At 46.7% G+C, this 15379-nt stretch overlaps 1 protein-coding gene across 1 annotated transcript in view; it reads left to right on the top strand.

Annotated features, from left to right (window-relative positions):
* Positions 1-6662, top strand: part of FECH (ferrochelatase) — a 36343-nt gene extending 29681 nt beyond the window's left edge. The window contains exons 8-11 of the mRNA XM_052660324.1: positions 1930-2037; positions 2463-2627; positions 4659-4718; positions 5195-6662. Coding sequence (XP_052516284.1) covers positions 1930-2037; positions 2463-2627; positions 4659-4718; positions 5195-5329 — 468 coding nt within the window. The 3' untranslated portion in view covers positions 5330-6662. The remainder of the gene's footprint in view (positions 1-1929; positions 2038-2462; positions 2628-4658; positions 4719-5194) is intronic.
* The last annotated feature ends 8717 nt before the right edge of the window (positions 6663-15379 follow it).

The raw sequence follows: 15379 nt of genomic DNA, 5'->3' as shown, positions 1-15379 counted from the left end.
AGGAGATCCGGGTTCGCTCCCTGGGTCGGGAAGATCCCCTGGAGAAGGACATGGCAACCCACTCTGGTATTCTTGCCTGGAGAATCCCATGGACAAAGGAGCCTGGCGGGCTACATGAACAAAACAGACCCCAGTCCATGGGGTCGAAAAGAGTTGGACACGAGTGAGCAACTACCGTGCGCACGCACACACACACACACACACACACACACACACAGAGTTATTCTGCAGCATGCTCCTCCCTTTGGATGTGTTGGGTGTTTTCTCATGCGTAGACTGAGGTTGCTTATTATCAGGAAGAATAACCCCTTCTCCCCCTGCCGGTGGCCTGTGCTTCTGAGTGCATCATGTTGGGAGTGCACTCTGTCAATTAATCTCACTACTCCTGACGCGATCGTGGTCATTTGCTTAAGGTGGAGTCTTCTGGATTTGCCCATTATAAAGTCACTGTTGTCTCTTTGTGATTAAAAATATCTTTAAGTGAGCTACTTGGAGTTTGTGCAAATATCTTACTGTTTTTCAGACTTTTGCTCACTGATTTTTAGCTTCAAGTGGATATTTCTGTGTTGATCTAACGGTGACTTTATATTTCTCTCATTCATTCTGCCTTCATGTTTCGAATGGCAAACTCACTTTTAGCCATATCATAGAATAGCTCATCATTTCATCTCAACAGTGTTCATTGAACACTTGCGTTATTCCAGGCACTGTTCCATCCTCTATCGCAAAATAGGGGAATGAACAAAACAGACCCAAAAAATCTTTGCATTCAGGGAATGAAGGGGAGGAGGAAGATAATAAGCATAATAGATAAGAAAGTAGTATGAAACATTAGAAGGTAATAAGTGTTGTGGGAAGAAATAAAGCAGGATCGGGGGGGGCGGGGTTAGAAAGTTGGTACACAACTAAATTGGCTTCCCAGGTAGCTGAATGGTAAAGAATCCACCTGCTAATGCAGGAGACGTGGGTTCGATCCCTGGGTCTGGAAGATCCCCTGGAGGAGGAAATGGCAATCCACTCAAGTATTCTTGCCTGGGAAATCTCATGGACAGAGGAGCCTGGTGGGCTATGTTCCATGGAGTCTCAAAAGAACTGGACACGACTTAGCAACTAAAGAGCAACGATACAGCTAAATATTAAAGCAGTAAAAAGAAAATGTTTGTTGCACACTTTCAAAGGTGTTCACTTTCAACGGTGAGGAGCGCTTGCAGACACTGTGCTCAAAGCGTGGCCATGGTCCGCTGCTGTGGGAGGAGTGGGGAGAAGGAACTAGAAGGAGCTCAGAGGCACAGCCCGTGTTCTCAAGGAGCCTGGAATCCGAACCACGTGCTGTTTCTTTCTCTTACTCCACTAGTGTTCACCCCTTTTGTCCCCATGAACTCAGTAGTTCTATACACTGTCCGTACAGCACTCTTTCAGTTCCATTTCTAGAATCAGGGAGTTCCCTGGGCATTCCAGTGGTTAAGATCCCGGGCTTTCACTGCCGTGGCCCAGGTTCAGTCCCTGTTCGGGGAACTGAGTCCCTGCAAGCTGCAGAGCACCGTCAAAAATTAAAATAAAATCAGCCCTTCAGGCAACTACCAGAAGTGAAGGCCCATCCCTTGCCAGCGTCTCTGTGTGGTCATTCCTGTTCCAGCCGGGGGATTGGAGAAATCCATCCTCCAGAGGTGTTGCCAGTCTCCTCTGGGTGATGTGGATGTAGAATCTGATGCATTCCTAGGAACCCGAGAGCTGATTTGGTACCCTGTGCGCCTTTGGCTGATGAAATCCATCCAAGTGAGCTGGGCCCTGAGCTCAGCTGGCGAGGGCATTAGTGCGGAGGACGAGGGGCCGCCTCCAGCCCAGGGCCCAGGCTGCCTCCCCGCCCAGCCCTAGGCTCTCAGAACCCTGCACTGTGTTGGAGACTGAACTCCTGTGTCTCTGCTGCAGGTGGTCAACAGAGGGGACCCCTATCCTCAGGAGGTGGGTGCCACTGTCCAGAGAGTTATGGACAAGCTGGGTTACTCCAACCCCTACCGGCTGGTTTGGCAGTCCAAGGTAGGTGGCTTCCACGTGTTTGCAGGTGTTCAGCTCTTTGGAGGATGTCTATTTTAGGACTTAGTTATAAAACGATCAGATTTGGCCTTTTCATGCCCACAGAATGTTCTGCAATAACCTGACTGCTCATATGAGCAGGAGGAATTCTGCAAGCAAATATGATGGAGAGGAAAACAGGTGATGAGCAGAATTCCATTGATTCCATTCAAGCAATAGACTATTTTCAGTTGAAATCACAGAAATTCTTCTTTATATTCAAGCCTAATAAAGAAATACCAAAACCTATTAGCGAGGTGTAAAGCGTGGCCCTCACTCTTACAGGGAGGCTGCGTGTGTGCGTGTGCGCAGGTGTGTGCATGTGAGTGTGTCCCGGGCAGTGGCTGTGGTGAGACACGGTCCCTGTGTGCGCTCCTGCCTTCTCATAGGTTGGCCCGATGCCCTGGCTGGGTCCTCAGACAGACGAGGCCATCAAAGGGCTTTGTAAGAGGGGAAGGAAGAACATCCTTTTGGTTCCAATAGCGTTTACCAGCGATCACATCGAAACGCTCTATGAGCTGGACATCGAGTACTCTCAAGTTCTAGCCAATGAGGTAAGTGTGTTTTATTAATCCCATTTTGATTTTATTTTGTTTTGTTTTGTTTTTGAAATGTGATTTGTTTTAAAAGGTAACTCACTCTGCAGTAATCTAATTGAATCATTCAGAAATATTGCTTGGTGTATGTGTTTGCATGTCCTGTGGCCTCATTGTTCCAGATAATACTTCATCCGAGTTCTGATCTGAGCAAATCGACTTCATTTCCACGTTTGCAGGGGGAAAGCACTTTCGTGCCTTTGCAAAACGGGTGACCCGGGCATCACTGCAGGCAACCTCATTGTGTTTAGTTTGAGTTACTGTACCCATTGAAGGTAGTAAGAACCACACTTCCTTGAGAAAAAAATTAGTGTACTTCTCACCAGTTTGGAAAAAATGAATTTTATTGTTCTCTATATAATTCCTTTCTTCGCCTAATAGTGCCCTTTGCTCAGGCTGTGACGCTGCTTCTGGTGGGTTTTGAGGCACTAGAATCCTCCTCATTTAAGAAAGACCATGGGATGAACTCTGGAGCAGTTATGTGTTGTAATTTCCCTGACCTCTTTTATGCACTCACTTAATTAGCTGTTTGCTACTATGCTGTGATCAATCTGATTATTGAAATAACAAATACCAACCGTCCTGAGTGTCTTGTAACGGAAGATGGATGTGATTGTCATCCACATGGAGGAAAACCACTGTTGACCCATCTCAGGGCTTCTGAGGGCTGGCCTGAACCTGCGCCCCCTTTCCTAGCGTTGTTTCTGTGGGGACTGTGGAACCCTGGGGACCCAAAAAGACCTCCCCGCTCATCCTGCATCCCAGCTCCCGGCGCTGGTCATCCCGCGTGTGCTGGGTGGGAGCCTGGCCACGAAGAATACGTCTCCCTCTCTGGGACCTGGTGGCAGGGTGGAGAGTGGGTTGGGTGGAGCTTCAGCAGCAACTCCTGCCGCCCCCTGCCCCCGCCCCATTTTTGTGTGTGCCTGCTGGTCGTGAAGGTAGAGGGCTCCTAAGGTGCTTGTCAGCAGTTCTGATAAGGAATTTATGGGAAAGTTGTAATTGGCTAAAATGAGATTGTAGGGTTGTCTATGGACTTCATTTAGTGAAGCTTTCTAGGGACCTCCCTTGTGGTCCAGTGATTAAAACTGCATGCTTCCACTGCATGGGATGAGGGTTCCATCCCTGGTCAGGGAACTAAACCTGCTTGCTGTGTGGTGTGGCCAAAACAAAAACAGTGGTTGAGGACAGTGACCAACAGCAGGATAGCCAGCTTACCTCTCTATGAAGTTTTAGAATATGATCAATCTGTTGAGAACTGTGTTTGCTGAATCTCACCATTTTCCTGTTTCTAGTCTTCTAACTTAAAGCAACCGAAAAGCCATCAGCATTTCAGAAAGGGAAAGAGAAGATCCTAGTTACCTGAGTGAATAATAGTTAGATATTTCTCAATTATTTGTGGGATAATTAGCTGGAATTAACAGGATATTTCTGGAGAGGGGAGTAAGGATGGTTGTGAAATAATCCTTAGTTTTTTAACTTAAATTTTTCTAGGTAAGAATATAGTTAAAATCCCGACTCTGCAAATTAGATCCAATCTAGTTTCAATACACATTAATTTACCTCTTTTGGCACTTGGAATCAAAGCATGCATAAAAATTTAAGTCTCTAAAGCAACATTCTGCTTAGGTAGAGTCTATAAGTAGGCATTAGAAAGGTGAACTAAAAAAGAATGGTAAGCAGATTTAGTATTCTATCCGATAGAACCTCAAAAATGGTTTGGAAACAAAGCACCCATTGGAAGGTCATGGGCTTGGGGGTGGGAATAGAAATTGATGAGCAGTTTGATAATAGAGAGGTGAAAATCAATGTCTGTGCCTGGTCTCAGGACTGTTTTTCATTTCTGGGTGGTCTGCAAATACTTGGGTACCAAGACTTTGAGTTGTGTGTGTATCTGTATGTGTACTTATTTTTTTGTAGCAGTTTCTTTAAAAAAAAAAAAGGAAAATAAAATGTGTATGTGTTTTTCCTCCCTTTTCTCATTTGATTCAGTGTGGACTTGAAAACATCAGAAGAGCGGAGTCTCTTAATGGAAACCCACTGTTCTCAAAGGTATCTCTAATGTTACAACCATTTTAGCAGAACATGTCGGAGAGCAGTCCTCTGAGAAACTCTTACAGAATATTGGTTTTCTCACATATTAGAACATTTTGAGTTCCAATTAATTAGAAAAATAAAATCGAATCCCTTATACTCCGGCTCTCTCCTCCTTCAGAGTCCCTGTTTTCTTATTTCTACCCACCCATCACGACGTCTAATTTAAAATCTGCCTTCCAGAAACAAGGTGCGGCAGGTGGGGTGTGGGGATTTCGTTTTCTAAAACCTGAATTTTCGCCTTTTCTCTAAGCTGAGAATTCTTAGCAAAGGAAGACGGTATAGAATTGGGTTCAAAGGATGCAAATCAATAATTCAGGTGAAGAGAAGCCCCACGCCCTAGCGCTCCTCTGGGCAGACGGGGGCGCGGAGGCGGCGTGGGGAGCAGTGGTGTCTGCGCTTCTGACTGACTGTCCTTCCCGTCTGTCCTGCAGGCCCTGGCCGACCTGGTCCACTCACACCTCCAGTCCAAGGAGCGCTGCTCCACGCAGCTGACCCTGAGCTGTCCACTCTGCGTGAACCCCACCTGCAGGGAGACCAAATCCTTCTTCACCAGCCAGCAGCTGTGACCCCGGCGGCTCGCCGCTGGGAGGTGCAGGTGCCCGGCCTCCTGACGCCTCCGAGGCGGAGGAGGGCGCATCCAGCCATTAGGGAGGATGTTACATCCGTGCGGGCACAGCCTCTGGCCACAAACTGTGTGCTTTCTCCAGGAAGGGACGCTGAAGTCCTTCTTGAGGGCTTTCTATTTTTATAGACCAACACAGTAAGCATTTATGGTCCCTCCTCCCTGGGTTAAGTTACTCGTTTGGAATGTCCACTAGACCATTTTTTTAAATGAGTTTTAAAAATTTATCTTCTGAGATGCACACACATTCTCAGTACCAATTTTGGTTTTGTAGCAACCCCCACCCCTAAAAAAACACCCAACCCTGCAAGGGTGTGAAGAGTTTGCTTTGTGGGCTGTCAGCGTGCATGGTGGGGGTGGGGGTTTAGTCGCTCAGTCACGTCTGGCTCTTTGCGACCCACGGACTGTAGCCCCCAGGCTCCTCCATCCATGGGATTCTCCAGGTAAGGATGCTGGAGTGGGCTGCCATTTCCTTCTCCAGGCAGTGTGCGTGAGGTCTGTTTAAAGTCTTGCACTTGTGTTTTGAGTGAACATAGCTGAGTAAAGGAGATATAATTTTAGAAAAGAAAGGCGCCTGCTCTTTCCCTCAGCCAGTGGGTTACGGAATGCCTGTCTGATGGTGTGGTTCCCACAGTGACTGCTCCTGGGACATGACTTAATCGGTCATTTTGGTCTTTGTGTGTGATCCTCACGATCCTTACCATCAAACCTAATCACGTGTAGGTTCCGCAAGTGCCTTGAGACCCCCAGGCACACAGGGCGGATAAGTGTGTAGCAGCTGCGATTTGTCCTCCCCACCTTGGTGGGAATCCTGGTGGCGGGAGAGGGGGCTCCTGATTGCTGTCTCCAGGGGCAATGCAGCTGGAAATGAAGGGCTGCCTGCCCACAGCTCCTCCCGGACCTCTCCACCCAGCATCTTCTTCATCTTGGTTGAATGTCCCTTTTCCTGCCTTATTTGTTTGAAGATTTTTGAAAAGCCAACTATGTTTTATAACCTCAAATTCTTTATTAATTTATAGTTTTTATTATAAAAATTATGTAACCATGCTATAGGAGATTTGGAGAAAAGGAAAAGAACCACTCTAATGTGACAAATATTATTATATTTCATGTTAAGTCATTTTCAGTGGATATTTAAGATGCCGTTGTACAACTTTGTTCTGCAAAAAAGCATTTATTTGATTTTTTTTTAAGCCAGTGAAAGTGTTCATGGAGCCATAGATCTTCTATATTCAGGGTTTACTATATTAATAAATATGATATTATTCACATTTTAACCAGTGTGATTCATTGTCTCTGTTAAATCAAAAGTAATTCAGGGACTTTGGGAGTCCAGTGGCTAAGACTCCGTGCTCCCAATGCAGGTGGTCGGGGTTTGATCCCCGATCAGGAGCCAGACCCCATGTGCCACAACTAAAAATCCCGCGTGAGCCACACTAAGACTCCAGCACACCAAGTAAATAAAAATATATTGTTTTTAAAGCAATCCAAATTTGTCACTAATCAAAATTATTAAGAGGACCTTACTTTGTAATGCAAGAAACATGCCATTCACTTTCGTTAATAATTTCCCCCACTGATAACAGCTCTGATATTTGAGTAGCATCTACATTTTTTACTTTTTTCCAGACTGTCTTTCCTATCAGTGGATTGTGTTTCCAGAAGAGGGTATATGGCATAGACAGCTGTTTAGAGTTGTCCCCATCTGTTTCTGCCCACTTTGGGGGAACTGGGTTCAAGGTGGACTTTGAAGGACTGTCCTGCAGTGAAGTGAGTTCTGTGGGTTGGCGCTGGAAGACTGGTCCTACCTGCAGCCCTTCTCCCTCCTCCAGGAAATTCGCTGCGGGCCTGCTCACCTTCACTGCTGTAGAGCTGAATGTATGTTATTTTAGAGATGCTGCGGGGAAACTCTAACCAACAGCTCTGGCTACGGTGTCTGAAGACCCTTATTGCTAAGGAAACTTCCAAAGCAACAGTGCCTCGGCTGTCAGGAAAAGCATCCTTGACTCTAAGGTGGGTCAGCCTGGCCTTTGTAGTGAGAGGCAAAGTGAAAGTGTTAGTGGCTCAGTTGTGTCTGACTCTGCGGCACCATGGGCTATATTATGTAGCCCGCCAGGCTCTTCTGCCCATGGAATTCTCCAGGAAAGGATCCTGGAGTGGGTAGCCATTCCCTTCTCTGGGTGATCTTCCTGACCCAGGGATCGAACCTGGGTCTCCTGCCTTGCAGGCAGATTCTTTACCATCTGGGCCACCAGGGAAGCCCAGTGAGAGGCAAAGGGGGATTTAATTATGAGGATCACTGCCCAGGCATTTGTTGGTCTAAGAAGTGTTGCTTTCAACTGTTACTAACTAAAGATGGGTAGGGGCCCATGCCTGAAGGCAGAGCATTTGGTGGGATGGAATCAACAGTCGCTCTTTTTAGAACTAATGGTCTGTGGGAATTATTATCCTATTTGTCAACTTTGAAATACAAATGTTTGCCCTGGTAATTAGCAGTGTACTGCTGGCACTTTCTTTAAGCTGAACTTGTGTCCAGACCTGGCTTTAAGTGATGAATCACCTTATACAGCAAACTTGCAGAAGCTGTGATGATGAGGCAGTTTAGCTTGCCAGGGTTATTATAAGGCTCAGAACCCTGTCTATTTAGCACAGGAGGAAGGAACTCTTCTATAGAATATGCATTCTGGAACAACTGACCTTTTAAAGGTTAAAGGAAATTGTTGCACCCAAAGAAAATTTGTTTTGTATCAGGAGAAATGGAGCTCATTATTAAAAGCCCTTTAAATGCATATCCGTGGCTAGTAAAATGCTGACTGGTAAAAACCCATGACTTTCCCTGGTAGTACCTCAGAGTACACATCCCTGCTCAAGTAATCCCCTAAGCAGAATGTGACATTTCTCCAGGGTTCTGTCACATTTTTCTTTATGGCTGAAATTATTTAGACAATGATGATTATGTAGCTATATGAAGAGTCAGTGGATTTTCTGCTGCAAATTGTCCAAAATGGCCTGTCAGAAGGTACATTATATTAACAATCCTAAATTTATGTCAGGACATTTACATAATAACAGATATTTCGTTTTCTTCATTTCTCTCAGGGGAAGATACACTGAGTTGGTGGGGTGAGTCTCCTAGTAGACTCATTGCATTTTTTTCCCCCCCTTGGCTAATCTGTTCTCATAAATTGGGTATTTAATTCAAGGAACCTTAAGGTATGCAGGAAGAGAGGTCGTTTGCTCAGTCTCACACCACTGTGTTTATCCAAATTATGTCTTGCACCGAGGGTGGGTCCACGCCGCTGAGCAGGCACAGCAGTGGGACATGCCCCCCCCCCCAGAATGTACCTCGGGGCTGTGATCCTAGGGCTCTGCTGCGCTCTTCCCTCCACTCTCGGGTTGGGGCCTGTGGGAGGGGTGGGAGGAGAGGGGATGGGCAAGGAGCCCACTTCTCTGTTAGCCAGAGGGCAGAGCTTAAAGCTGGCAGCTGCAAGCAGGAACTCACACCTGTGTGCCTCTAGGCGTGTGCTGGTGTGTAAGCTTAGAGCCCTTGCCTGCCTCCTCTGTATTGCATCTCTAAGCTCTTAAATCGGCCCGCGAAACCCCTGCTGTCAGGATCCTGAAGATGGCCCACGAACATGCTTCCCCACATTGGGTGGAAATGGGAAATTCACTGAGATGTTACGAGCTGGAAAAAGAAACTTCTGAGTTGACCCTAAAACAAGCGTCCTAAGTTAGGATCCTGCAGTTTCTGTCTTAATATGGGAGTCCTCAGAGGAAGACAAAAGCTAACCATTTCTTCTATTATTTCTAAAAACTATACAATTAAAATCCCTTCATCAAGGTTGTGCCCTGGACTTTGTAAATATCATTCCTAGGAATTTTGTTCTAATCGCCAAAGACTGAGATTCCATTGTAAGAAGCCCCATTAGTAACTTCTCCCAGTTCAGGTGGCTTTCTGCCACACTCAAATTTCTTTTTATATTAGTAGAAGTTGGCATCATAAGGTTTCAGGAAACATACATCAAATGAATTAAATCTGAACATCAGATGGCTCAAGAAACCTGAATTCTGCTTCAATCATTGCCAGCTGAAATATTTAATTATGTCACAATGGACATGAGTTTGAGCAAACTCTGAGAGACAGTGAAGGACAGGGAAGCCTGGTGTGCTGCAGTCCCTGGGGTCGCAGCGTTGGACACAACTTAATGACAGAACAACAGTGATATTGAAGTGTGCGCTTACTTTCTCACATTCCTGGTTCATTCAAACAGCGGCACCTGAAAGCTTGATTTTTTTTTTTTTTTGGCTAAATTTGTCCTGGTTGTACAGTTGTGTGTTATGACTAATATCAGATCTTTGCCTTGAAAGCATGCGTCTTTTTACAGTGTCTTCAGGAAAGTGTAAAGTGTGCCAAGCTGTGAGGCACTGAGCTGAGTGGTGGGCACCGGTGGGCACTGGTGGGCACTCCAAGAGGAGGAAGCTGATGCTGTCAACGTTTGCTGAAAAGCAGTCATGACAAGCAACAGCAGTGGGCACTCTTCAGCGGAACCGCAGCTCCCAGCGTGAGACGAGCCTTAGGAGGGCTCTGGGGAGTTGCTGCCTCCAGAGACCACATTCACAGTCTCGGCTCTCAGAAGGGGAAGAAGCGGGTTTGCATTTGCTGAGGGAATCTTATTAAGCCTTTCTACAGGCAAGTGGAAAACAAAGGCACCCGTGATAATGTTTCTTACAATATACTGTTGGTACCGGCTTAGTTACTTTTTGCTGAAATCATTGGCTTCCATTTTTAACATAACGCTTGGCTAAATTAGTCTACAGTAAGCCATTAGGAGGGATATTGGAATTAAAAACAGTTTTGGAAAAAAGCCTGGCTTGAGCCTTGGTGATAAGCTTTCCGGCAGGAGTGGCCAGCTTCCATTTCGGGTGGTTGGACAGCTGTCCTTCTGATGTTCCGGGAGCCCCCTCAGTAGCCTGTTCCCGAAAGGAAAGCACCTAGGCTGGCGTCGCTCCTTCCACTCAGCCCGATGGGCTGAAGCTTTGTCTTCCTGGTATTTTAAGAAATAATCATTTCACCCTGAGAATACAGGCGGTATTCTATATTTTTACCTTTTTCCTTGTTAAAAAATTATATATATACAGGCTTTCCAGGTGGCGCTAATGGTAAAGAACCTACGCGCCAATGCAGGAGAGAAGATACAGGTTCACTCCCTGTGTCGAAAAGATCCCCTGGAGGAGGCTCGGCAACCCATCCAGTATCCTTGCTGAAGAATCCCATGGACAGAGGAGCCTGGTGGCTACAGTCCCTGGGGTCACAAGAGAGTCAGACATGACTGAAGTGATTTAGCACTGCACAGCAAGTATATATATATATATATAACTTAAGGGATGGGATTAACTGCACAGGCATACAAGCAGGGGTGTGCTGGCCAGTTGCTTAAGATTTCAGGTTGTTACAGAGCAATCATGAAAAATGTTACATCTTGGGCTTCCCTGGTGGCTCAGTGGTGAAGAATCTGGCTGCCAGTGCTAGAGAGACAGATTGGATCTCTGATCCGGGAAGATCCCAAGGGCTGAGGAGGAACTAAGCCCATGCAGCAGAAGTACTGAGCCTCTACCCTGGAGCCCAGAACCCCACTACTGAGCCTGCGCCCAGAGCCTGTCCTCCCCAGCAAGAGAAGCCTCCGGAAGGAGAAGCCTGCTCACTGCAGCTAGGGAGTAGCCCCCGCTGTCCACAACTAGAGAGAAGCCGGCTCAGCAGCGAAGACCCGGCACAGCCAAAAGTAGTATAAATTTATTTAAAAACATGTTAATATCTTACAGTAAAATTATATTAAAAAAATAAGACACTCAATAATCATTTCCCAATGACCTTACTATATTTTATCATCATTTTTCTAGACGTTGTTTGTGTTTATGACACCTACGTGGTGAAACTACTGTATAATGATGAGCTACTGTACCATTCTTTCCAGCTTTGTTCGGTGACCCTGTGGGTAGCTTGAAATTGACTACAAGAGGGCTGTTTACCCTGGAAATCAGCACCTACAGCAACTCAGGGCTTGCTTGTTTTGTTGCTCTAGACTTAGAGTGATGGAAGTGTCCGTGTGTTTTAAAAGGTGTCACGTCTGTAGCCATTACAGTCATTGCGAAAAGCACAAAACTCTGTGGAAATATCCTATTATGTGGAAAGTAGGATCTGATGTCTCCAAGTGAAGTTATATCACACTTGTATTACTCATTAATGTAAATAAAATCATCAGCGTTCATGTCAGAACTGTCTAGGTTGGCTACAGGTAGACATTGTTGTTGCCGTTTAGTTGTGAAGTTACATCCGCCTCTTTGGGACCCCATGGACTGTAGTCCACCAGGCTCCTTTGTCCGTGGGATTTCCCAGGCAAGGATACTGGAGTGGGGTGCTGTTCCCTTCTTCAGGGGACCTTCCCAACCCAGAGACGGAGCCTGTGTCTCTTGCTTTGGACGGTGGATTCTTTACCACTGACCCACCAGGGAAGCATGTATGCAAGAGCTTGATAAAAACCAACAAAAGCATTCTTTGAGAATTTATTGACTACATGGAATTTATTGGAAAGAGTACTATGTATTTTGTTATTGGCTGTAAATTGTGCATCCTATGGCTTTTCTACTGGTGAAAGTTATTAATATAATAAATATCCACACATTTACATAGACCTTTTTTTTTTCAAATACCTGGTGGGTGACCATTTACCAAAACACTATTACCTGAAAGGGAACTTTTCAGGATGATGGAGATGGTCTATGTGGGTCTCAAGGTTGCATTGTTCCAGATTCATTGTATAGATCACTGTCTCTTTACAGTGGGAGCTACCCCGTGGTGACTAGAGATTTTAATGTTTATAGTAAAACCCCAGAGAAGGCAATGGCACCCCACTCCCGTACTCTTGCCTGGAAAACCCCATGGAGGGAGGAGCCTGGTAGGCTGCAGTCCATAGGGTCGCTAAGTCGGACACGACTGAGCAACTTCACTTTCACTTTTCACTTTCATGCATTGGAGAAGGAAATGGCAACCCACTCCAGTGTTCTTGCCTGGAGAATCCCAGGGACGGGGGAGCCTGGTGGGCTGCTGTCTATGGGGTCGCACAGAGCCGGACACGACTGAAGCGACTTAGCAGCAGCAGCAGCAGCAAAACCCCAGTTATGTCCAACAAATTCTCACGGACCTGTTGGTACTAAGAGAGGCCCTGAAGAGTGAAGGTTTCTCTCTCCCGATCAGCTGTGGCTGGAGGGGTGGATGGAGGCCTGATTTCCAGCATCAGAGGCCTGGAAAGCAGGGCTTCCTTCAGCTTTCCAGGTCACTCGCCGCGAGGACCACAGGCTGCAGTGAGCGAGCGGGTGTCTGTTCAGGGAACATGTGCCGCACTTCCCAAGGTCGCCCGTGGCTCCAGGTGCTTTTCTGTGGTCCGCTCCGCTGATGGGCCAGACCTCATGAGGCCCGTGACCGCGGAGCGGATGAGACGAGCGCCGGGCCCAGGCCGCCCGATGGCTGCCCTGAGTCTTCCCATCCTATCGCAGCCTTTTCATCACACCATGGCGTCTCTCATTTCACGTCTCCTATTTTTCCGGAAGCAAAGCCATCTCTTCTGAGGGTTGGGCTCTGAAGATGAGCAGTGTCCTTCTTTGTGTCTTATTTTATGTCGAGTCTGTGACACAAGAAAAACAAAAAACAAAAAAAACAAGCCTGGGTCAAATGGTGGATTCCAGCCTCTTCTATGCCTCTGAACTTGACCGAAATGGAGACCGCCGCTCCGGTCAGCCCCTTCACCCTTCCGCGCATCTGCGATGCTTTCAGCACCCCCGTTATCCTTTGCCGCAATCCCTTGATCCCTGGGAGCTGAGGATGTCTTCAGGGCTTTATGCCTGATCTGCTCCACATCCCCCGAAGGCCAAGTACCCAGCTGAGCTGTCACAGTGCTGCCGGGCAGAAAAGGTCGGTCTGGTCCCACCTTCATCCGGAGAGCGGACAGTCCCTTCTGGCGCATGCGCAGATATGTGCGGGCAGCTAGGTAACCCAAGGTAACCTTCGAGGGTAGGGGCATCCTTGTACAGACACTCCTCAAAGAAATGTAAATGGATTCCCCCAGACTAGCAATGTGCCTTGCTGAATGCTTCTGCCCGTTATCTCTGTCTGCATCAGCACCATCTGGACCAAATTATTTCCTGATCAAGTTTCACTCCCCGCTGAGGCTTCCACAAGTGCAGAAAAGAGTGGGGCTGGTTCAGGAGGCACCCCTGGAGTTGGCCCCAGGACTGGGAGCCAGAGCAGGGACCAGAGAGCCGCTTCGCCACCCCCCACGAGGACACTTGGAGGAGAGGAACCTCGGGTCAAGGCGGTGGAGTTGTCCTGGACGGAGCACCTAAATGGCTCTTCTCGTTTCAAATGTCACTTGGGTCCCTCAAGTTTGGTGATTAAAAAAAATGCTTTAGATAGCCTTTCTTTGACTGTTTCCTCTTGCTTGGATCCTCTTCAAATTAAGTGGCCACAAGGAGGGTGGAGAGGAGGTAAAATGGCAGGTTTGTAAATATGGAAGCAGTTTTCTGAATTGTGACATCATTTCAAAACAACACTCATATCCTGCATTAGTCTCTGCAGGCATAATCGTGTTTACAGCAAGAGTCCTGAGAGTCGAACTTCATTTCCGTTATGTGGATTTCTGGTTCTAAGCCACTCAGCCCTGTGCTGACACTTAACAGCTGGCTTTCTGGGAGGCAATAGGCCCTGCGATGTTCAGGGTTTGCCGGTGTCCATGGTGTAAATATGTCCACCACGGCCAATTCCTGAGCTACCTTTGTGATGTCACTGATGGTAGAGTTGAGAAGAGATGCTAATAACTGGCTTTGGTGAGCATAGGCCAGCTCCATCACACTGCCGACTCCATTCCTTCTGGGAGACTTTGCTGACCATGTATCCTGGAATGGTCCCCGACCACACACTCCCTTCTTATCCAGAGCAGAGCAGAATTCTGGAAAACCCAAGCACCCATGGGGGGAGAAGTCAAAACAGGAATGAGACAGGTTACTCTGAAAGCCAAGGACGCTGCAGCTGGAGCTGCGGCACCCTCAGTGGACAGGAGGGCTTGGAGCGCCAGGCCGGTAGACCACAGCCTGGGCAGCCCTCCTCCAGAGAGGCCTGGGTCCTGCCGGCTGAGGGGCAGAGGGAGGCTCTGGGGTGTTGGTATCTTTCTCTTTAATTTCTTTATATGTTTGGAAATCTCAAGTTTGAAAACAACTGCCCTGTCCACCCAGAAAGACTGCTCTAAAGGGCCACTGAGGCAATGTGTGCAAAACCACGCTGTAGACCAGAAGGGCTTTGCATGTGAACTGGGCTAAGTTAACTAACATCTATGAACAATTGGACATAGTGTGTGCTTAGTTGCTCAGTCCCGTCTGATTTTGCAACCCCATGGACTGTAGCCCGCTAGGCTCCTCTGTCCATGGGGATTCCCCAGGCAAGAATAGTGGAGTGGGTTGCCATGCCCTCCCTCCAAGGGACTGGACATGGTACTTGAGTCATTTTTTAAATTTTATTTAACATTGTTATTTTTTGGTCATGCTGCATGGCTTATGGAATGTTAGTTCCCTGACCAGGGATTGAACCCAGGTCCTTGGCAGTGAATGTGACTAACCACTGGACTGCCAGGGAATTAATTCCCTTGAGTCATCATTTTTAAAAGATATTTCCTATCATGAAACTTTAAGAAATTAGAAAAAAATAAATAAAATGAAGGGAAAGAGACACTCGTATTCCTATGGCACTTGATGAATCTCATCCCATATATTTTATGCATATTTATGTTGCATACTTCAAACTTCTAAAAATACTCATCGTGTTCCTACTCTTCTAATACTCATTACTCATTGAATACTATCTCATGGACAAATTTTATCTGTCATCACCTATTCTTTTACAGTATAGTTTTAAGCAGCTATACAATATTATGCTGTATGAATTTGTATT

The sequence above is a fragment of the Budorcas taxicolor genome, chromosome 22, assembly GCF_023091745.1.
Source record: "Budorcas taxicolor isolate Tak-1 chromosome 22, Takin1.1, whole genome shotgun sequence".
In the NCBI taxonomy this organism is placed as follows: domain Eukaryota; kingdom Metazoa; phylum Chordata; class Mammalia; order Artiodactyla; family Bovidae; genus Budorcas; species Budorcas taxicolor.
This window is presented reverse-complemented; position numbering and strand designations above follow the sequence as displayed.